The sequence below is a fragment of the Carassius auratus genome, chromosome 44 (genome assembly GCF_003368295.1).
Source record: "Carassius auratus strain Wakin chromosome 44, ASM336829v1, whole genome shotgun sequence".
In the NCBI taxonomy this organism is placed as follows: Eukaryota; Metazoa; Chordata; class Actinopteri; order Cypriniformes; family Cyprinidae; genus Carassius; species Carassius auratus.
Genome location: NC_039286.1, coordinates 3,733,671 through 3,757,625, shown reverse-complemented (window position 1 = coordinate 3,757,625; position 23,955 = coordinate 3,733,671). Strand labels below are relative to the sequence as shown.

Here is a 23,955-nt window from a genome sequence, read left to right as displayed (position 1 = left end):
TCAAGAAGGCACATGTACAGGCTCGTTTAAAGATTGCCAAAGAATATCTAAATGGTTCAGAGAAGGCTTGGTTACTTGCAAGCCTTCTCTGAATGTGCTGTGGTCAGATGAGACCAAAATTGAGCCCTTTGGCATTAACTCAACTTGCCGTGTTTTTAGGAGGGAGAGTAATGCTGACTATGAGGTGGAAACATTATGCTTTAGGGCTGTTTTTCTGCTAAGGGTACAGGACAACTTCACCACATTATGGGGCAAATGAACTGGGCCATGTACTCTAAAATCTTGGACGAGAACCTCCTTTCCTCAGCCAGAACACTAAAGATGGGTCATGGATGGGTCTTCCAGCATGACAATGATCTAAAATATATAAAAAGTACTAGCCCAAGTCATGTTTTGCTTGGGGATCAAATACTTATTTCACTCACTAAAATGCAAATCAATTTCTAAACTTTATATAATGTGTTTTTTTTCTGGATTGTTTGGTTTGTATTCTGTCTCTATATGTTAAAATAAAACTACCATGACAATTACAGACCCTTCATGTGGGCAGGGAATGAAATAAAAAAATTCCTCACTATCTATCTATATATATGTATATATATATGTATATGTATGTATATGTATTTAAAAATCCTGGTACCCAGCAACATAAGAAGACAAAGTTTGCATTAAAGTTCTTGCCTTTTGATTATGCATGCAGATTTGATCATTTTGTTTGACCGCCTCTCTTTGACGCAGTCCAGATGAAGCGGCGCCGGCCATCAGCGGCCGCTGGCATGAACAGCAGCAAAGAAGAAAATGAGGACGAAGGGGGAGATGATGGAGGACGGGCCCAGTTCAGTCCCACTAGGAGGCAGCCCAGGCGACAAGTCACTCCTCAGTCCTACAGAAAACTGCTGGGGTATGACTCCTCTGACACAGAGAGTGTCAGCTCTGAAAAGACAAAGGCCAGTGCGACCCAAAAGACTCAATCCAGTGGTATGAGTTTTGTCAACACTTCAAATTATATTTTCACGGGACAGCTCTTTGTTTGCCTTTGGATTTGAGATAAGTTGACTTGATCATGTAAAACCAGTGTCTCCAACCTATTCTATTTCAAACCTACTACTTTCCAGAAATGTCTGCTTCTGTAACTGCTCCAGAAGAGGCAACAAAGCAGAAACGGCAAGGGCTTTACAGAGCATTTTGGGCCCAACGCAGAAATGATAAGGTATGGTAACTTGTCTTGATTTTATTGATCTCAAAATGGACAAATGTCTGATAGTTAATCAACCTATAAGATATATTTTGCTCGAGGAATGCTTGAGTTTGGAGAAAAAAAGTCTTCATTCTAATCAAAAAATGTTTTAAGCTCCAGGTTTGCTGTGGTTGTTTGTTGGGCATCACAAGTTGTCCAAAAATACAGTACTTTTTACATTACTTGAAAATGACAGGACTGGCTTTTTTAATTTCTTATTTTTCAAAGGTTTAAATAATCTATAATTACCTTTTATAGTGGCACATCTAGCTTTTATTTGACTGGTGCAGAAGCTTAAAAGACCCCCCCCCCACATCAGTTACATAAAGTTTCTGGCATCAAGTAATTTTTCTTTCATTGACTTTTCAGTTCTGATGGTGATGGAAGTGCTTCCCTCTGCTGTCTGTCTTCTCATTTCTTCTCATGTTCTGTTGGGTGGCCGTCCTCCTCTTGCCCACTTTTTGTTCATTCTTTATCCTTCTTGTTTTTTGGTCCCACTATAAGGCTGGGCCCCTCCATATTTCCCCAATTCTCTTGGTGTTTTCTGACATTTACAGAGGAGCCACTTGAGTCGTCATCGGACACTTCAGCACCAAACACCATCCCTTCACCCCCACAGGAAGTCCCTTCCTCAAGCCTGGGCACAGGCTGCAGTTGTGCAGCCAGTGTTGTGCAAGCGGCCATTTTGGGTTTAATACTCCCGCTTACTGAATCCGACTCCACAACCTCACAGAAAGGGATGTGTAAAGTGGAAGAGGAGCAAGCTTTTACTCATCGCTCCTCTCTTACTCATTCTCAGAGTTCGGGGGAGCACACGCCATCCAGTGTCCTGACTCAACTGATTAATGGCTGCACTCAGAGGGGCAAGCTGTCACAAGGGACGATGAACAAGATTCGTGTGGACTTCAAGGTTAGAGCTGAGATTTTCTATAAAAACTGAAGCTCAATTCTTTTGGGTGTTTTAGTTGAATATAAATTACGAATATAGGTTATTCATCCAAGACATGCACAATAAAATTAGAATTAATATATACATTATTTATTTTAATAATTTTAATTTAATTGATGATAAATTTGGTTAAAACAGTAATATTGTATAATAATATTACATTTAAAATCCAGGATAAGTATTTAAGTGTTAGCAAGAATAATATATTGTAGTTATTCAGTTCTAATCAACAGAATGAGATATATAAGATATATAGATACATGAGTGTTCGCATGGGCTGTGAGCAACTCGACGGAACGCACATATATGAAATAGAATATTGAGCCAAGCATCATCACACTGTACAGTGACGATGGCTATGGGAAACTGAACACTGCTGGGTGGCATGGCATATATTTTCGTCCTTTTTTGTCTTTCAGACTAATAACTGAAAATGCCATTTTTCGGCCGATAAATTCTGCATCCCTAATGTGTATATATATTGCGGTGATAAAATTCAGTGACAATTTCTTGATGCTCCTTTTTTTCAATTTACAATTTTTTAGCGATGTAATTGGTCACCGGTGAGCTGGTTGAAAATCAATATAAATAAGTGACGATTCAAATCAGTGATATATTTGGGGGTTGGAGTTTATATGAATGTATGTCTGATGTGAGGTCTTTAGAAATGTTTAGATATTTTCTCTTCAACTCATCTCTGTATATTTCATATTGAAGCAGCGTTCATAAGCGCTTCGCTGCTTGTTTACAGTGGTAACTAAGGAAACACAGTATTGCTGCTGTTCCACAAGCGCCACCTGCTGATAGAGAGTGAATCTGCGTCTCATTCAGAGCTTCTGCTCTTTGTTTTGTGCAGATGTTTTATGTAGTATAGTCAGAGCATTCTTTTTTTGTTGTTTTAAAATGTCAAATTATTCAATTTAATTTAGATTTTAAAAACTGCTCATGCTGCCTGTATGCAGTATGTTTGTTTGGATTGTGAATCAAATGCAGTGGTTGACTCTAATTTTTCATTTATAATTTGTCCTGTATCTAATTTTGTTTAGAAAACATTTTTGAGAAATTGAATCGTGAAATCATGAATAAAATAAAAAAAATTAGATGTCAAAATGTATTCATAACTCAAACTTTCTTTGTTCTCTTTATTTTAAACATTTTTTGTTACTTTATGCAGGAAGACTGTCACATCCAAAACGTGTGGTTGATGGGAGGATTGAGTATTCTCACTTCAGTTCCCATCATGCCCCAATTTGTGTGTCTGCTCTGCGCCAGCAAAGGCCAGCATGATGTAAGATCCAGCTGTCATTACATCACTCAATACCATTGAATCATCATCCATACTACTGCTGACGAAACACAGTACTACAGCATTTCAGTGGTCACACCAATTTTTATTATTTGCTGGAGAAGAGAAGTTGATCCCTATTTAATTGTTCTCTTCCCCAGATGATCTACTGTCAGATGTGCTGTGAGCCTTTTCATCTTTTCTGCCTGCCACCGGACGACCGTCCTAAGGAGGAGAACAAGGAGAACTGGTGCTGCAGACGCTGCAAGTTCTGCCATGTTTGTGGCCGCAAAAGCAAGCAAGCAAAGGTACTTTACTTTTTTATTTTTTTTATTTTGTACTAATACAGAATTATTATGGAAGCAGACTTACAGTTTTACTTTGCAGAAGAGAAATATATTTTAAATATAAATTGAAAGAGCCATGCAGGTGTATAAATTTGACAACAGGGATGTTCTGTTCTTTCCTCATTTAGCCAGTTTTGCAGTGCAAGAGATGCATGTACTGCTACCATCCATCCTGTTTGGGACCCAGATATCCCAAACCTGTCAAAATGAACACTTCATGGGTAAGTTACCTCCCTGCCACAGGCTGCCAGATGTCCTAAAATTATCATTTTGATTTTTACATTTGAATTATTTGTAAAGTGAGTTATGTTTTTATAGTTTTTGTATATTATTGGCCTGTAAATAAATTTTGCTTTGTTTCTTTGTAGATATGTATGCTGTGTATTAGGTGTAAGAGCTGTGGTGTGACTCCGGGGAATTCCTCAGATATATCCTGGAACCATGAGCTGGACCTCTGCCCTGACTGTAGCAAATTCCATAGCAAAGGTTTGACAATGCAAACATCTTGTCAGGTTGTTTTTAAATTATATTAATTAGGGCTGCACGATGTGTCGTTTAACCATCTATATCGTGATTTACGAATCCATGATAGTCACATCGCAGGATGTTCGATGTACGCTGTCGTAGTTGATCCCTTATTCATTAACTGTACGGGCCAGCTGCTCCCCGGCCCTTGACGAATGTGATTCAGAGCGAGCGAGCGAGAGAGAGGGAGGGAGAGAGAGGGAGAGAGTGCGCGAGCGAGAGAGTGCTTCAAACAACGCTTTCTTGCTCTCTCTCCCTCGCGCATATTAATCAATTGGCACGATGGTGTCGATGTTTAAATCATTTAAAATAATGTAAATCAGAAAAATTAAATATCGCAATGTCATTTTTTCCCAATATTAATTAAATAATTTCATCAATTACATGTATATATTGGACTGTGATGTCTTGAACTCCTCTAGGACTCTTTACTTTTCAGTTGTTTCTTATGAAAAAAGTTCAAAGAAGTCAGACCAGATTTAGTTTTAGATTTATTTAATCAAATCAAATAATAAAAAATCACTTTTGTAATTTTTGTTGTTTTATATCGTTTAGTTATCTACTTTTGTAATACATTGTTGTAATCTGCTGTGTGTGTGTTTTCTCAGGGAACTTTTGCACTGTGTGTCTGAAGTGCTTCGAAGAACATGAGTTTGACAGCAGCATGATGCAGTGTGCCCGATGTGCCCACTGGGTCCACCCCAAATGTGAGGGGCTCACAGGTAGGATGTGTCCATTTACAGTGCCTCAATGATCCCTCGCATAGTACTTTGTCTTGTATTTCCTTCCTGCCCTTTACTTTTTCAGATGATTTGTATGAGATCCTGTGTCGTCTGCGGGGGGAAAGTCTGGTGTTCTCCTGTGCTCCCTGCAGTAAGAGATTCCGCAGCGGTTGGCAGGATGTTGTTCAGGAAGTTTTGAGGAACGGTCTGGAGAAAATCATGAATGGATTGAAGAGCTCTCCGACCATCTGCCACCTCTTCATGTGTGCACAGGTGAAGTGTTCAGTCTATTTACTGAAGATTTAGTTTAAACAATTTGTCTGTTCACACTCCTCTAGCAATTTGGTGAAACGAATGTGCTTTATATGTGTGCCTCTACAGTGTGAGGTTTGTCCAGATTTTGAGGTTGTAAAGGAACGGTCAAGCTGTTGTCTACATCCTGTAGAGAAGAAGCTGGAGAATGGCCTGTACACTTCACTGGTGAGATCTCTTATAAATGTTAGTTATGACAACATAACAATACAGAAGGATTCAATGGAAACTAACATTACCACATTACAATAAAATGTGTATAATACAGTAACTAAATGCAGTTTACTCTGTTCTTTCAGAAAGCATTTCATGAAGATGTGGTGGCAGTGATGGTGGAAAGGCTGAGAAAAGAAGAACATCTAGAGGAGCAAAGGCCCAACCGGCCAAGCCAAATTGTATTATATAAAGGTAACGTGTTTCTCCTAGTTATTGAGCATTTTAATGCAATGCATATTGTTTGAGTGATGTTTTCAGGCTGTAGTTCAACTTGGCTGCTTTTAAATAATTTTGTTTTTTCTTTGCAGCTAATAGATCAAGTATTTAGCTGGTTCAACAGTCAGGACCCCAAAACTTGGAACTCTCATATGCAAGAATTTCCAAGGTATGAACCTAACGTTTCTTATTTTTAAAGCAGTAATGTTTTCTGTGATTAAACACAACATAAACTTTGACTTTGTAGACGGTGAGTTACCATAGAAAATAACATTGAGTCATCCTTCAGATTGTTAAAATAAAAAAAAATGTATTTTACAACAATCAGAGTTTAAGGCAGTTGAGCAAATTTACCTGGGGATTTACTTGCATGCATTCAGGCTTTTGTGTTTGTGATGTTTTTAAGTTAAGGTCCATCTTGCCTCTTTTATTTCATAGCGGTATGCTCCCCGAGGCTATAATTCCCCCCAGCGATGAACACAGTTATGCACAGTGGCTCAAAGAGCAGGATCCAGAAAACCCTCAATCGAAATCTCAAGGTAAACACATTGTTTTTATCTTTATGGCTCATGCTCTCCTCTTTTTTGTGTCTTTTATAAAAAGAAATTTCCCCCATGAATTACAGATCTGCAGAATGTGAACTCTCAATCTTTCTCGGATGAAAGACAGTGCTCCCTCTGCCAGAAACATGGAGACGCCGAACCGAATGTAGGTGAAGCCTTGACCATTTTTAAGTTCAGAGATGAGTCTCATGATTGGCTCAGCTGAGTTGTGTTGTCGTGTTTTGTAGGATGCTGGTAGGCTGCTGTATATTGGACAGAACGAATGGGCTCATGTGAACTGCTGCATGTGGTCAGCGGAGGTGCAGGATGTCAAAGGAGCTTTGCTGCATGTCCACAGTGCCGTCGCCAGGGGGCGCTTCATGGTAAGTTTGACCTGATATAGAATACTGTCATTTAGACAGAAACTAAACAAAAGTGTAAAAAGAAATAAAAATTAAAGATTTTAAGCCCAGTTCAGGGTTTTCATAGCCATAATAACCTGGAAAAACAAGATGATTTTGTAGTTGATATACTTAGTAGTTGGTATATTATAGTGCTTTATATAGTTTTTTTGTGCAGTCTTTATACCATTTGTAATTTTAATAAATGGAATATTATTTGTTTTGGTTATATACATTTATTAACCTTACCTTTTTCTTTGCCAGCGCTGTGAGCGTTGTAGCCAGACGGGGGCAACTGTGGGCTGCTGCCTTACCTCATGTCAGAGTAACTACCACTTCATGTGTGCTCGTGCCAGCAGCTGTGTCTTCCAGTGTGATAAGAAAGTCTACTGTAACAAACACCGTGACCTCATAAACAACAAGGTATGCATGCAGGCTCAGAGGAAAACTAATATTGAACGTTTTACAGTTACTGGAAAATCGAAGTGTGAAGAATTATATTCAAGCTTTTCTTTTTGAAGATTGAACAAAGCAGTGGTTTTGAAGTTCTCAGAAGGGTCTACGTGGATTTTGATGGAATCAGTCTGCGTAGGAAGTTTCTAACAGGCTTGGAGCCAGAGTCTGTAAATGTGATGATTGGTAAGTATACAGGTGATTTTTTTTTTCTATGTTGCTGCATTAAAAATAAGAGTTTAACATGTTTTATTATGTATCTATGCAGGGTCTCTACATGTACAAAAACTTGGTGTTCTGACAGAGCTGTCTGCAAATTCTGGAAAATTGTATCCAGTTGGTTACCAGTGAGTAATATGATTTGTATTGTAATATGAATATGACAATTAATTTGTCCTTGACTTTGTAATTTGTCCTTGACTTTGATACAGATTCCTGAATGATATTTTTTCTTATACCAATTTTATGAAATCTGTTGTAACAAGATTACATTACACATTATCTCAAGAAAAAAAACTTTTTTCAGCTTGTTGACATTTTTATATAATCAAACACTCATCTCCTGAGCCACTGCATAAAATAACAAAATGCAACGAACACAAATCAGTGCAACTAATTTTGACAAAGTTTCCACATCTTTTGTTTTTAAATGCATAGCTTAGACAGAATCAACATTTCTATTCATTTTCCACTGATTTACTGATGAGCATTAGCAGGTTCTGGGGCTGTCTGCTTGTTTTTTCTCTTCCGCAATCGCTGTTCTGACTCAAAGGAAACTCATTCTCTGCTCATGTCACCTATATTACACTTTCATAACCTGCCCTTTCTCCTTTATTATGAATGTCCATTACACTTTCATGTTCTGGTCTGTACATAAGAAACCCAGAAAAACATTTCTATGGATGAAACATGAACCTAATAAACACATGATTACGAAAGTATGTGATTTACATAAGATTCTGCCTATTTTCATAACAATACAGGGTGTTTACTCAAGAAATGCTTAGCAGCGATTAACTTGACATAAAAAATTACAAATAGCAATTCAGCAACATTATGTGGGCAAAACACACATTAGTTTGCAATCAGATGTTATTACAAACACTTAGTAGTGGTTTTTGGTCATGTAGTGTGGACCGAGATCTTTTCTGAAATGCAGTGGAAATGCCATTTTAAAATGAAAATACACTAGAATAAATGTTACATCTATGGAGTCCGGATGCTTACACACTACAGCTTCACGTGTGAGCAATGTTTCTGGGCATCGGTGTAATCCAGTAGGTTTGTTTGACTTGACACTTTGCCTGCGCAGACTGATCAGTGGATGACATCAAAGGACCATGAGAGCTATAGAGACCAGACTGCTCTTTTAGCTTTCAAATCACTATCGCTGTACTTTGATATCAAACACCTTTCGATCTGTGCAGTCTACCTACTGTTTTTCCTTGATTAACCCCTTAGGAGTTGAAATCTGGTGCTGAACCACAAGACATTTTTCTATACTCGATGGTATCAAGGCAATTCGGTCGGTTAACAATACACAGAACTGTTAACAATACACTAGTATCAGTTTCAGATGACACTTTATTGCCTATTTATTAATGAATCATGAGGAGCCATAGTTGTTCACATAATTTGATGTGGTTTCAGATGTTCTAGATGGTATTGGAGCACTGCTGACCCTCGCAGGAGATGCCGGTACACTTGTAAAGTGACAGAAGTGCAACCATCAACACGGTTCAAAACTCCTAGCACCATGGTGGATCAGGGAGAAAATCATACAATTGTACACAGTCCAAAAGCTCACAATGGTGTGTAAATATAATGTTGTTAATATATAACTGTCTATATTCATGAATTAGAAAAAAATATTTAAGTTAGAGCCCCATATAGTTTTGTGGCAGTATGGTGTGGAATCTGTGTAATTAGTGTTTTTTTTTTTTTTTTTTTTTTTTTTATTCTGACCAATCATATTTCTGTCTTGTAGATGAGGATGGCACTGATAGCGAATCATTTTCACCTGGGCTGCCCCCCAGCACCCCCTCCGAGACCAAACAGGACTTGGGGGCGGGAGGTAAGACTCCTGCCTATCCACACAGCAGGAGACCAGCAGGAGGAATGTCCAGACCGCTACCTTCCCCAGGTTAGATCTTTGCATCAGTTTGAAGTTCTGTTCACTTCCCAAACAAATAAATAAAAGTATACCAAATGTGATTTGAGGGATCATTCAGCCAAACATTTAAATTATTCTTCCCATTCCAAACCCATAAGACTTTGGTAAATCTTCAAAACACAAATTAGGATGTTCACAGTGAAACCTGAGAGAATTATGTCCCTATCTTGTGAAGAGACATGATAGTTTTATATGATTAACAGATTTTGCTTGTATTTACATCCAAAGAATAATTGATACCAACGCGCACACGCACACCCACACACACACACACACACACACACGATGTATGTGCATGCGTGAGTATATATATATATATATTTTCTTATATTTCTGAAATATATACACTCACGCATGCACATTATGTATAGTGCATGACGTATGACAGAAGCTTGTTGGATATATTACACTGAAACGAACCTCATTGGTTCTTATGCATCACATATGCACGTTAGAGCTTTTGTGTTTACCAAATGTTATGTGTCCTGTGTATGTGTCCGTCATTGTTTAAATGTAATTAAAATATGTAAAAGTAAGGGATGTCCCAGTCAGGTTTTTTGTGCCCCTGATCCGATCCTACTCATTGAATATTGAGTATCTAAAGATACCAAGATTAATTGCTTGGCCCTATTGTCGGTACCAGTCAGTACTGAAATGTAAAAAAAATGTGATGCCAGCATTTCCCGCTAGCATTTTGAGCGCATATGTGTGGGTTCTCAAACATCTCTGATCGGCCATTGTGTTCACATGCTCACAAAACAATCAGAGGTGTTTAAGAATCTGTTCCAACAGCGCTCAGAATGCTAGGAGTAAATGCTGGTATCATCAAATTTATTCAATTTAAGTACTGACATCGGTACTTTTGACAACACTATTGAGTATTTAATTTTTTTTTTTATAAACTGTCAAGTTGCCTATTGATTATTCATAATGAAGTCATACTTTTCTGTCTTCAAATCTCTCAGGAAATGCTGTTTCCACATCCCATCACATTTTGACCATCAGTGACCTTGATGAGACACGACGTGCAACAAGGAGACATTCCACACGTAGCCGAAATGCCTCTCCTCCCCCTGTGGTACTTTCAGGCCCCATGGCTTTGCGATCAGGGGGGTTGATTCACCCTAGGTCGCTTTCATTCAGCCCCCCTGTCTCACCACTTGGTGCAACCAAGAACTTCATGAGCTCCACCTTACCTCGACGAAGAGGGAGGCCTTCCTCTTTGTCTTCCTCTAGCATCACCTCAGGACCCTCTCCACCACAAGCAACTCATCAAAGTCCCTCTTCCACTTTACATTCATCTGTCCGCCATTCCCCAAGACATCAAAAGCCTTTTAAAACAACACCGCATAAAAGTGATAATGTGGTTCAAGAGATCTTTGCCTTGTCAGGGCCAGAGGAGGCTGCACTTGCACCAAGCCACAGAATTCCCACAGCAACTGATAAGAATCAAGAACTGCTCTCTGCACACTTTGATCCAGACACAGATGTAGCGGTGGCCTCGGTATTGAATTCAAAGCTTGAATTTGATGAGGCTTTACTCAATGAAAATGTGGCTCTGGACTGTGATTCTCAAGGTGGAGATGGAGATACAGAAGGAGACTGCAAATTCACCACTGGCAGGGAGGACTTGTCATCTCCTTTGACTTCAGAGATGCCAGTGGAAACCGATGATGATGATGTCACTGACCATTATCTGAATTTCTCTCGCACAGTTGTGGTCCTTGAACCTGCCAAAGAATCAGCACAGGCAGATCTCTCTGTCCTTCCTAACTCGGGGTCCATCTCACAGCTGGATGGAGCTGACAATGACTCAGAGAGTGATACAGGTGAAGCCAACACAGACGATGATACTCAGGAAGTAGAAAGTAGTTTTTGTAGTCAGGATACTGAGCCATTAAAACACAGTGGGCGGAACAAGGGCAGAACCCTTGGCGATGGGCAGCTTGTTTGTCCAAGAACACCTCTTGCAAATCCACTTAAAACAGATTCTGTTGATCAGAATTCTCAGCTAGAGACTCAAAACATGGACCAGGTCTGTGAAGAACAGGAAATTCAGGAAATAACTTATTTTCAAGATGGTGGGAACGTAATTGTTGATTCTGATGTATCCAATGGACAAGAAGCATCATTTCCCGAAGAACTAAAAGGAACAACTCCCATCCTTTACAAAAGTGGTGATCTTGTCACGACCCAAGAAGAAGTCTTGCTTGAAAATGAATCAACGGAAGGCTTGCAAGAAGTGTTCTTGGATGACACCAGTGGGAATTTCATATCCGCTGTTGATGGCAGGGTTTTGGACTTGACAGAAGATACTGCGGCTGAGGTGGCAACTGATTCTTTACCAGTAAACAAGAATGAACATGTTTTAAATAGAGTTTTGTCTCCTGATGAGAAGCCGGCAATATCTGTGCCAGTAAGTAGTACTAGAACGATTAATGTTGTTGCACCAGCTACGGCTACAAAAAGACGTTTTGTGACCATACAACCAAGTTCCCAACTCAGAACCTTCCAGATGGCAATGCCTGTCACCAACTCTCTGCCCATTTCTATGCCGGTCAATGTTGTGTCATCTTCTCCCTCCATTTCAGTTCCACCACAAGGAACTCCACTTGCTCCTGCTTCGGTTGTAGTAAATGGTTTTGGAGCTCTTCCTAAGGAAGCCACTAAGGGTCGTACGATTGCCATACGCATTGCCACCCAAAAACAAGTGACTGAACAATCTCTGCCCCACTGTTTACCTGGTACACCCCCTACGCCTCAGGTTCTTCTGGTCAACCGTGCGGGACAGATTCTAGTGAAAAACCCACAGACTAATACATATCAATTACCTAGCTCCAATTCCCCCTCCTACACCCAAATCAGCCAGATTGCGAAGATAATCCACAGCAATGTTCTCCAGCGACCCGTTCCTAAGGTTATAGTGATACCAGTGCCGCAGGTTCAGGCTAACCTCGGCAAAACCACACCAATGCGTATCTTATCTTATAGCAACAACAATGGAGCAACACCGCCAACCCAAGTGCTAATCAGGAGGATTCCTCAGAGTTATCCTGGAAGCCAATTGCATAGCATCAGTCCGTCGATACAAAGACCTGGCTCGATTTCTGAAGGTGGGCAGGAGGTGGCCCAGGCGATACTCGATAAAGCAATGGCAAGTCACCATGAAATAGGAAGTCCCACTGGGATGAGCCCTTCTCAGTTCCTTGAAAAACGCCTCTCTCCTGAATCAAAAGATTCACTCCCTGGGTTTCATCTTCGGACTCAACCAAACATATTGTCCCACTCCAGACCTCAAGTCAAGATCAAGAGAGTGTCTTCAGTAAATGATCGATTTAGTATGAAAAGATGCAGGACGGACTTCTTGGAAAAGGTGGATCCTTATTCCCAAGATGCCCACATCAGGTAGGCATACATATTCAGTCTTATTTAGTCTGATGTAACCCAATCCTATTATTGTTTTGAGCAAGAAAAGATAACCTTGCTATGAAAAAGTATTTACCCCTCTCTCTGATTATTTTTGTTGTTGTTGTTGTATATTATTATTTTTTTTTTTTTTTTTTTTTTTTTGTAATTTTTATTTTCAATTTTCAAGGGGAAATACAGAAAGCAAACCTTCAATATATTCCTAAATCAAAGACACTTGAAAGTTTATGCAATTACATATAAATCAAAACCGTAATAATAATAATGAAAAATAAACATATACCTATACTGTACATCCATACTCATATACACATAAAAACAATTATCAATATAGTGTATCTTTTCTCAGGCCTGGAAAGAAGTTTTTACAAGTGTCACCAGTGCTTTGTTTCCTCCTCTTAACAATAACTATATACAATAAAACATGGGGAGCTATTACTTACAGAAGATTCCAAAAATTGCCATATTCCAATATTGAAAAAAAAAATAATAATAATTTGAACCTTTCAAAAGAGGTCTGGGCGTACTGGTTTAATGTAGTCAATCCATTTACTCCATATTTGTAGGAAGTCTTCCCTTAATGCTCTTAAGGAGAAAGATAATTTTTCCATCACATGTATATTATGTGTTATATCAATCCACTTCTTCACCGTGGGTGACTCTGGTTTTAACCATTTTCTGGTAATTACTTTTTTACTAGCTGCTAAGAGAATTAACAATAACTTCTTATCATTTCTGTTCCACCTCTCTGGGGGATATTACCCAAGTATAAAAATTCACAGGTATAGTCAATCTCTACTGTTGTTGTATATTATTACAATTAATATAATTAGGTCTTCAACCAAGGCATATGAATGCATAAAAAAGACTTTTCATAAACAAAATACAAGTTTCTTGGTGGACCTGAGCCTATATCAAATCCTAATTAAGACCAGCTAGCCATTAACACAACTGTAATGTTATTTTTAACATCCCAACTGGATGTTATACATTTCTATTGAATATTATAATGTAATAGTAATAATGTTGTTTTGTTAATGTTTAGATCAAACCGCCTTCGAATAAAGGCCCCAAGTATAAAGGATGTGCTTGACGACCCTGATTTTGAATCTCTCGACCAGCCAAAGAATGATAAATCCAAGGTTGCAGAAAAAGAGAGGTCAGAGCCGATGACTTAATCATATTGACTCATGTTTTACCCTTGAAAATCACAATATTGTCTTTTTCCTCTTTTTAGAATTACTCCAAATGAATCCGAGCCCACTGCGGTGCAGAGAAATGACAAACAGGACAGTGCTAAATCTCAGTGTATGAACTCCAAACAAGGTGATTCCTCAGACTGGGCCACCTATGCAGGTCAATACGAGATCTTGTTACCTTATAAATATTTGGTGTAGTTGCTAAGGCTTTTTCAATCAGGTTTTGAAAGTTCACCACATGTGCAATTGTTTCAGGTTGGAGTTCAGATGAGGACTCTCTATCACTAGGCAAGCAGGATGAGTGTGCCAGTCAGTGTCAGCCCCACCTGCACTTCCAGATTACCAGTGAGGATGGCTTTAGCGTAGAAGCTGACAGCATGGATGGTCAGTATTGGTGAACCTTGAAATGAAACTTCGAAATAAGAATGAGACTGTTCCTTTCGTGGTTTGACACATAATTAAATGTTTCCTCTGCTGTGTTTCTTCAGTGGCATGGAAGGCAGTAATGGATGGTGTCCAGGAGGCACGGATAGGCTGTCGACTAGAGCAGTTCCCTTTCAGCGGGGTCAGCGGTGCCAGGGTGCTGGGTGTCCTCCATGATGCCGTGCTTTTTCTGCTGGAGCAGCTGCAGGGTGCTTCTCTCTGCCAGAAACACCTCTTCCGTTTCCACCAGCATGAAACACTGGAAGAGGAGCTGCCAGTAAACCCCAGTGGCTGTGCCCGCGCAGAGGTCTATGCGCGGTAAGTGTCATGTATACCTTTTATCACATGTGATTTTGAGTTCCTTTATTTCCTCCTTTCCAAATTTGGAAATCTAAAAAACAAATGCCTTTTTTGTTCCCAACAGAAAATCTACCTTTGACATGTTCAATTTCTTGGCATCGCAACATCGTCAGCTTCCTGAGTCTAGGCCATGTGATGATGAAGAGGATGATGTTTTGCTCAAATCCAGCAGGTTAGACACTCAGCAACAATAGTATGTGAATAAAATACACACTTTTCCCTCATGATTTATAATTTTATATATTAGTGTTACTCAATATACCAGTACTAAAAAGGATTGGGGATACTAAAAAGTATGATTTTTTTCATTTTACTAGCATAGATGCTTTAAGAATGACAGCGTTTTTGGATATTTAGAAGCAGTTTTTGCTGCTTCACATTGTTTCCACTCCTGCATGAACACTGACTAAACTTTATATATCTGCACAGTGCAGGACTGCTGAAAGTTGCTAACAATTTAAAAGTGAATAAGAAACAACCATTATTAATAACAAAATAAAGCGTGGATGCACTTTGTTGCTAACAACAACAACAAAAAATGTTAAAGTGAAATAAACCTTGCCGAAGAACTCACTGCAGTACTCACGCGCTATCACACACCCGACATGGAAAGTCACGTCTCTCTCACACAGCATGCGATCACAAATTCAGATTTTTTGTATGAGTTATTTCGCTTTAACTGTCAAAAATACACACACAATTATTTTAAAACGCCCGTCTTGGCCTTACGACTGAAGTGAATGTAAATACCGCATTTTCCGGACTATAAGTCACACTTTTTTCATAGTTTGGCTGGTGCTGCGACTTATAGTCAGGTGCGACTTATTTATCAAAATTTACTTGACATGAACCAAGAGAAATGAACCAAGAGAAAGGAATAAAGGGAAAACATTACCATCTACAGCCGCGAGAGGGCGTTCTATGCTGCTCAGTGCCCCTGTAGTCTACCCCTAATAAACATAGAGCGCCCTCTCGCGGCTGTAGACAGTAATGTTTTCTCTTGGTTCTTGGTTCTAAATAAATGCGACTTATAGTCCAGTGCGACTTATATATGTTTTTTTTTTCTCTTCATGACTTATTTTTGGACTGATGCGACTTATACTCAGTCCGAAAAATACGGTAGCTGAGAATGAAGACATGTATCAATATATTGGATCCATGCAGCTCTTAAAGAAAGAGCTTTTTTTTTTTTTTTAGGCTTTTATTAGTTTAAAAAGGATTATGAAAATTTTATGGTATCAAATATTTTAATATCATAAAAACCTTTTTAAAAGAATATATTAAGGAATAAAATGATATATATCGTTATCGTGATATAAAATTACTCTTATCGTACTGCTTATTAAATCCTGAGCAAATTTCAAAATGAATATCCTTGTTTCACACTGCATATTATGGTATGCTTCAATTTATTTGTTTAATTTTAAAAAAAGATAGACAAAGCAAATGTTATGTTGTTTATCAACTGTTATACCAAAATAATCGATTGTTTAGCCATGTAAAATAAATGCATTACTAGTGTTGTTAACATTTTAGTTTTTTTTTGTGACTCATCCTTGTTATTTTGACTTCCTTTTAGACGAGCCACAAGTACAGAGCTGCCAATGGCTATGAGGTTCAGACACTTGGAGAATACCTCAAAAGAGGCTGTAGGAGTTTACAGGTAATGCCTTCCCAAGAGATGCAGGGTGCTGCAGCATAAAAACTAGCTGTGTAAAACCAGCCAGTCTCATGCTAATAAAAAGATGGAATGAACATAACCTTTAAAGAGGAAAAGTAAATGGTGCAGTCATGTTTTCCGTATCTCCATGATAGATCTGCTATACATGGTCGTGGTCTTTTCTGTAAGAGGAACATTGAGGCTGGAGAGATGGTGATCGAGTACGCTGGCAACGTCATCCGCGCAGTTCTCACAGACAAAAGGGAGAAATACTATGACAGCAAGGTAAAAATTAATTGTCCCGGTGTGATGTATAGTTTTTGCTTAAAAACATATATTTCTCATTTTGCAGGCTCGTCTCTTATCAGTGATGTTTCGTTCCTAACCCTTTACTGTCCGTTTCATGCCTCTCTTTCCTCAAAGGGCATCGGCTGCTACATGTTTCGCATTGATGACTTCGATGTGGTGGACGCCACCATGCACGGAAACGCGGCACGATTTATAAATCACTCCTGCGACCCTAACTGTTACTCAAGAGTCATCAATGTGGAGGGCCAGAAGCACATCGTTATATTCGCCCTGCGGAAGATTTACCGTGGAGAAGAGCTTACCTATGACTACAAGTTCCCCATTGAAGATGCAAACAGCAAGCTGCACTGTAACTGTGGGGCCCGGCGCTGTCGACGCTTCCTGAATTAAAATCAGCATGTTTACTCTGGCACACGGGCAGGAAAAGAAGCTTTAGGAGGGGATCTTTTGGTATGGGTGGCTATTTTTTGAAGGAAGACGCACATTACAGGTGTTTAATGGTGTGGAGATGAATGTATTCTGAAGGATGGTTACCTCATATGAGTTATGATTCCTACCCCAACATCCTGCACTGGATGAGGCAGTTTGTTTCGAAGCAACAATCATTAATCGTGACATCAAACTGAATACCCTTTACTTAACTATTTCTACTGTCTTTTTTACGCTTCTATATCCAAGCATGCCTTTCAGATCTTGTTGCTGGCAATGCAGTAGATCTATTCTGGAAGGATCCTTCAGCTTGCAGAATTAATGTAAATAGGTTTTCATAGTGGAGGATGCCCTGAAGTCAGAAAGGGTGGGATTATTTTTGCTACTGAATCAAGAGGAGTTCCTGTTATAGGTCGTCCTCAAAAGCACCTTAATAATCTTTGCTCTTTTGTTTTTCTTGGAAATATAAGCATGGACATATTCTCCAGAACGGACAAAATCTTTAGTCAAACCATGAACAGTCTTGCCACACAACATATTTTCTAACGGAAGTCTGTGCGTTTCCAGAAAATAGATGTTTGTACATTTCAGTTTGTTTTTTTTAATTGGTGCAAATGAATGCTTCACTTACAACACACTTTTTTTAAACCAAATTGAACACCCTTGACTGTCACATTAAGTTAGCGTACCTTTGCTCGGAATGCATATACAGACCGTTTACAGCATTCTGGGTCATGTACAGATTACCATTCTTCATAAGACTTCACTTGAAGTCAATTTTTGACTGATTGGTTTTAAGAACCCACTGTTTTTATGTGCTTTTATATCTTGAGGCCAGTCTTTGGAGGTCTATTGTAATATTCTACTGTAATATTAGGATCACTTGTGCAGTGTTAGACATTTGAAAAGTCCCATTCTGATCATCAGTGCAACAGTATTTAAGGAGATATTCAAAACCTTACTTATGAATGGCAAGTTTAGATTGAAACAGCCAACATTCATACTGCTAATAGCCAGGATATCAACATTCTTGTGATACCCTTCCTCATGCAGCATGGTTTAGACCGACTGTCATCTCCGTTTGGGTTGACTACCTCAGTACATCAGTGACAGCTAGTTAAATTGCAGTACAAACAATAGTATAAATAATGCTGGGATAATCCCACATTAGCTTTGATTTTATGCAATGTGACTGTAGGGGTTGTTTGTTTCAGCTGTTTGTTTTTCCTGAGAATTCCCGGATCCCTCTTCCCTCATGATTTTGTACAGAATTGAAGTATGCTTGTTAAAAATGAAGACTGTGGCTTGATTCCATCACTGAACGTGATCTTTGTATATAGTTGTATACAAGAATTTCTAAATCTGTTAAATTTTTCTACGCACTTTTTTTATTTATGATGTTCTGTATGTAATAAAGATGAAAAAATATTTGAACAGAGCAATCTTGAAACTTGTTTTTGTTTTTAATATATTTGGATTTGAAATCAGAATTGACCCCTCTATACTTTTACAGCATGGAATTCCAAAGAATAAAATGCCTTTCGTTTGGCTTTTCTAGGACTTGAACTTCATTTGACCTTTTAAAATATTTTTTGGAAATTATGTTTTATGATTTTACCTGAGCATTTTTAAGATTTAATAATTCAAACACTATTTATATACAAATTTATATGATGTTGGATATTTTTTAATGGCTATTCTTTAGTGGATTTGTGGGTACACTACACTTTTTTTTTTTTAATGCATTTATTTTATTTACTGAAATGTATATTTATTCATCATCAGCCTGTATGCTAATTGGCAAATCATTCAATGCCTGTATATTTGTATTTTGTATAGTTTTACAAGATTTACTTTGACATGCCTTTTATAATTTTTCAGATATTTATGATTTAATAACTTTTTATACCTTGAGCATTTATGACTAATTCTGAAACATTTTATTTTATTGTCGTTAATAATGCAATAGAACATGCAACATTATCTTGTTCATGGTAGTTTTGCTAGTTTTAATTATATGCACATTATTAATAATGAGAGGCTCAGGCTCCTCTCTCTGCAATATCTTAACTTTTTTTTGTAATATTTTGTCTGTGGACATTCAATCTGAAATTACACTTTCAATAACAAGCAATTGCCGAAACACTCAAATATTAACAGAATGTTTGTTTAGTCCCGCATCTGCCCTTCTGTCCTCTTGAATTGTACACACATTTACTCTACTGTGAACAGGTGACCATGTAATGACCCATTTAAGCAAGAGTCAGACAGAGAGGGTTATTTCATATGCACACAGACTCAAAAGTAAGTATTTGTCGCTTCTGTGGTCTGTTATATAGAGTACAAACTATAGACATCCATTGATTTTGGTGTTCTGAATCCGTTCTGAAACCTCTCTGTTTTCCTCTTTCAGCATAAAACAGAAGCATGAATAAGATTTTGGCCATCTTAAGTTTAACTGTATTTCTCTGCTGCTGTGGTAAAGTCATTGTTTTTACTGTCTTTGTGGTCCAATGTTTAAACTGAATTTTATTAGACAAAAGCAGTAGCTCTGGACCAGTTGACTTTGTGTGTTGTGGACTCATTCTGTTTCTCTGTTTTTGATTCTGTCTTTGTTTTGAAGCTGTGCAGAGTGCTGAACTATCAAATGATGAAAAAATCATCAACTCTGGGACTGTAGTCTTTTTAGACTTCCTGGAGAAAGTCAGAAACACGACAGAGAAATTTGTGAGAGATGATCAGTTCAGAAAAGCAAGGTAAGATGGATTATGTACTGCTATTGAATTGTTGGTTTGGCTGTTGCCTGATCCTCTTTTTTTCTTCTTCTGTGTTTTTACAGGATCAGTGTTCTAGACTACATGAAAAAATTAAGAGAGCTTGCAAAATCACTGAAAACTGGTGAGAGTAGGGAGAGCCGGGATGATTCATCTCGAATACCAACGTAAGTCGGTGATTGTACTACTGTCTAATCATGATAGCATTGTTTATTCTGTTCTCAAGTCAAGAACATGATTCTCAAAAGTTTATATATACACTTAATTCTTAATATGATCTGTTGTAACTTTGCTGTTTTGTGATGGTTGTTAATGAACCCTTTGTCCTGAGCATTTAAACTGCCTACAGTTTTTATTTTTTTATTTTTTTTGAGAATTGAGGCAGTAATTAAAGCAAAATGAGCCCCTACCAAGTATTGAGTACATGTACAGTAAATTAACATACTTTCCAGAAGGCTAACAATTCCCAAAAAAATTTTTTTATTGGTCTTATGAAGTATTCTAATTAGTTGACAGTGAATTGGTGTTTTTTTGTTAAATGTGAGCCAAAATCATCACAATTAAAAGAACCAAGGACTATTTAAGTCTTTGTCTATTGAATTGATTTAATACACAAGTTTCACAATATGAGTTGAATTACTGAAATAAATGAACTTTTCCAAGACATTCTAATTTATTCAGATGCACCTGTGTGTGTGTAAATATATATGTCGCTCTTGTTATAGTTGTTATGTGAACTTCTTCATACTCTTAGAATGATAAGAATAGTTTGGCAAACGTGTTTAATAAAGAAAAAATAAGTCTTATTTTACTGTATGTAATGAATTTTTATTGGTGATTTAGAAATATATATTATGGTTATTATTTATATATAGCTTATGTTCTTTGATTCACAGAGTTTTTTTGGCATCTACTGGTGGTACATTTCTGGTAACATTTAAGGATGTCTTTGACAGGTTTTTCGTACCGTAAGAGCTTTACTATCTTTACACATTTTCAAGACCTTAACTGATCTTGTTTACTTCTGACCAGTTCACTGAAACTCATGACTAATATATTACCTGCAAATGTGCTTTTCCTCTGCAGTTATAGGAAGATGTACCGTGAGGCTGTAAAGAGTGAGACAATTCCAGACATCTGGAAGTAAGCATGTGTTCACTGTAGAGCCCGACCGATATGGATTTTTGGGGGCCGATGCCGATGCCGATATTAACTTGAAAAGAGCCGATTTATAAGCCGATATTTTGATTTTGAAAATAAACTGGATATTAGACCCATTTCCTATAAGCTGCACTTACATAACATTCAATGGCAAAATATCTGCCTGTTCTATGTATGTGGGCTGTATAAACCATTTTCCAGAAGGGATTTATGTAAAAAAAAGCCTTAGATTACGGTCTCAATCACTAAACAATTGCACATCAAAAGTATATATTTTTTAACGATCAAAAAACAGTCTGATTTTAAACATTTAACACTTTTACTTTCTTCCAGTTGAAGCTGATTTTAACAGTCTGTGTGTGTACTGTAAATAAATTATAATAGGCTACTAAAGTTAAAGTTAAAGTATTTGCAGAAGTAGTCCCACACTTTTGCTGCTACATCATTCACCCTTTTCAGCCATCTGTAGGGCAGAAAGAGAGACATAGAAAGAATAAGCATGTGTATTAATAATATCACCATGTATCATTACTCATGTCATCATTAGAATTATAATAATAATAAACAGGGATCTCCTACATAGGCAAAAATGAGAAATATATATATATTTTTTTATTTGTCAAGCAATAGGTATTAACCTCCTTATATTTAACAATATTATTTCAACATTTTCCTGTTATGTCTGTAAAGCTGCTTTGAAACAATATGTAAGAAAAAAAAAGAAAAGAAAAAAGCGCTTGTTCAGCTCACATTTATTTACATGTCCCCTCTGATTTAATAATTTCTGACGCACCTACTGTAGTTACTGTAACTACACTATATTTGCTCTCACAGACACATTCACAACGGACCCGTATATCTTCTCCTCTTCTCTTTGTGCAGTCTGAATCAAAATGGTTAACGTTAGTGCCATGAACACACCGCTGTGTTTTGAGAAGAACCACCTTCAAACAAGTTAATAGCAAGCATTTAAGGGGCCTGCTAAAAAGGAAGCTATATTAGCGTTAGAGTAACGTAACCAGCCTGAATTCACCAAATTGTTCCCTGGGCCTGAGGGTAGCCTCTTCTTCCTTGCTTCTCTCTTAATTCTCATCAGCAGGACTAGCGCTATCGCTCGCTTATTACAACGGGACAGATACATGTTTGCTGCTGACCGAAAAGAGGAACAACAGACTATGAAAGAGCTCCCGCTAAAAGTTTTTAAAACTCCGCCTACGCCATAGCGCAGAGCAGGGCAAATCGCGTTATATCTGAAGGGCAAAGCTAAACCCAGCGGCCAAGCGCTGTGCATACCGCGTCCTGTGTGAAAGGCCCATTACGCGGTCATTATGTGGGAAACACACCGCAATAGAATAAGCACTAAACGCTAACTTTATAGTTCGACCTCTTATTAACGTTCGCGCTCTTCCACTGATAAACATGGTATTAGCTTTGTGGCTAATCTAATCTAATAGCAATGCATGAGCGGCTGTAAGTGATGCTGCAGAATATTTAGAAGTGATAATGATAGGACCGTTAACTAGAACTACCACACCGTTTTTATATACAGTGTATGAACTAAATCTACAATCATTTCACATGACGAACGACAGACTCACCTGGGTGGCTTGGCTGATCGCTTTCTTCTTTGTGGATTTCTGGCGCTGTTGCAACTCTGGAGCTGCAGACCGCCCTCTGGTGGGCAAACTATGCAACACTCATAACATGAGTGAAGAATATGAGACTGTTTCTCATGTTTCATCGGCCGTTATAAACGCCGATGCCGATTTAAATGCAATTAGCTCATATCGGCCGATAATATCGGCCGGCCGATATATCGGTCGGGCTCTAGTTCACTGAGGATATACAACTCTAGTGTTGATTTGCCAAAGTCCTGGTCAAAGATGTGTGTGTGCACTGAACATAATGGGCTTCCAGATCTGCACATAACTTGATTTATTCATGTGACTTGTTTATTAAAGCGAAGTGGAGTCGTACTATCTTCCAGGAGCTCCTCCATTCTACCGTAAACCAATGCAGTTCTTCAGTCACCTTCTGGCTAAGGCGTATGACCTCACTATATACTTCATTAAAAACATTATCAGTAATAAATTAGGATTAGATTCTGTAATAATTAGCATGTACATGTATTTACTTTTTACAAAGCGATTTCACTTAGTTAACTGTTTAAAGTAGCGTATTAAAAGGTGACACTGTGTATCTCTGGCATCTACCAGATTGGTGAAGTCCCAGCTGGTGAACATGCTTGAAGCTGGGGTGAATACTGTTGTGGAGATTGGGAAAATTGACTTTAACCAACTTCATGAGGAGTAAGAGCTGTTTTACTGAGTTATTGTCCTCCATATGTAAAGAATTGGTCTAAAATGCACACAAGCCCATTACAAAAAAGTGTTTCTTTAGGTGTCATTTTAACCACTTGTTGTCTCGTCCAAAGGGTGCAGATGGTTCTGGATCAGATTAGAAAGAAAGCCTTTGAAATTTCAGTTTTTGAAAGACAAAAAGAGAAGAATGATTTCCTTGTATCATTAAGGTTAAAACCTTTGTTAACTTTCAATATTGTACTTAATCTGTTTAAAATAAGTTTCTAAATGACAATTTTTTTTCTGTTTTCTAGAACTGCATCTGGACTGATTGTTTTTTACTGGGATAAAGTTTTGGAACACACTGAAAGCCCATCATTCCATGCAAAGTACATGGATTCTAGGAAGTAAGACGACAGTCCAGTTCTGCACAAATAGCAGAAAGTATGAAGTAAAATAAGCATTAAAGAGTATTTTTTGTGTGTGTTACAGGCAATGGACAGAGCTAACAGAGTTAAGGAATACAAGTGAAAATT

The 23,955-nt window shown here is 38.0% G+C and overlaps 2 protein-coding genes across 2 annotated transcripts in view; both read left to right on the top strand.

Moving 5' to 3' along the window:
• The window catches only part of LOC113062164 (histone-lysine N-methyltransferase 2B-like), a 34,854-nt gene extending 17,127 nt beyond the window's left edge, over window positions 1–17,727 (top strand). Inside the window, 30 exon segments of the mRNA XM_026231795.1 lie at window positions 739–978; window positions 1,116–1,210; window positions 2,037–2,147; window positions 3,361–3,474; window positions 3,633–3,779; window positions 3,947–4,039; window positions 4,187–4,304; window positions 4,952–5,065; window positions 5,151–5,338; window positions 5,447–5,545; window positions 5,677–5,753; window positions 5,755–5,785; window positions 5,902–5,978; window positions 6,248–6,348; window positions 6,435–6,517; window positions 6,600–6,734; window positions 7,017–7,175; window positions 7,274–7,391; window positions 7,474–7,552; window positions 8,856–9,016; window positions 9,193–9,348; window positions 10,344–12,783; window positions 13,850–13,963; window positions 14,042–14,160; window positions 14,259–14,387; window positions 14,492–14,744; window positions 14,851–14,958; window positions 16,366–16,449; window positions 16,602–16,731; window positions 16,870–17,727. Of these exon segments, the coding sequence (XP_026087580.1) occupies window positions 739–978; window positions 1,116–1,210; window positions 2,037–2,147; window positions 3,361–3,474; window positions 3,633–3,779; window positions 3,947–4,039; window positions 4,187–4,304; window positions 4,952–5,065; window positions 5,151–5,338; window positions 5,447–5,545; window positions 5,677–5,753; window positions 5,755–5,785; window positions 5,902–5,978; window positions 6,248–6,348; window positions 6,435–6,517; window positions 6,600–6,734; window positions 7,017–7,175; window positions 7,274–7,391; window positions 7,474–7,552; window positions 8,856–9,016; window positions 9,193–9,348; window positions 10,344–12,783; window positions 13,850–13,963; window positions 14,042–14,160; window positions 14,259–14,387; window positions 14,492–14,744; window positions 14,851–14,958; window positions 16,366–16,449; window positions 16,602–16,731; window positions 16,870–17,145 (6,149 nt within the window). The 3' untranslated portion in view covers window positions 17,146–17,727.
• A 1,654-nt stretch (window positions 17,728–19,381) lies between these two features.
• Window positions 19,382–23,845, top strand: LOC113062162 (uncharacterized). The gene is made up of 10 exons (XM_026231794.1): window positions 19,382–19,488; window positions 19,598–19,663; window positions 19,808–19,940; window positions 20,024–20,125; window positions 20,855–20,926; window positions 21,045–21,101; window positions 23,081–23,164; window positions 23,336–23,428; window positions 23,554–23,649; window positions 23,734–23,845. The coding sequence occupies exons 2-10, from the start codon at window positions 19,612–19,614 to the stop codon at window positions 23,828–23,830; spliced, it is 786 nt and encodes a 261-aa protein (XP_026087579.1). The 5' UTR covers window positions 19,382–19,488; window positions 19,598–19,611; the 3' UTR covers window positions 23,831–23,845.
• Window positions 23,846–23,955: the final 110 nt, after the last annotated feature.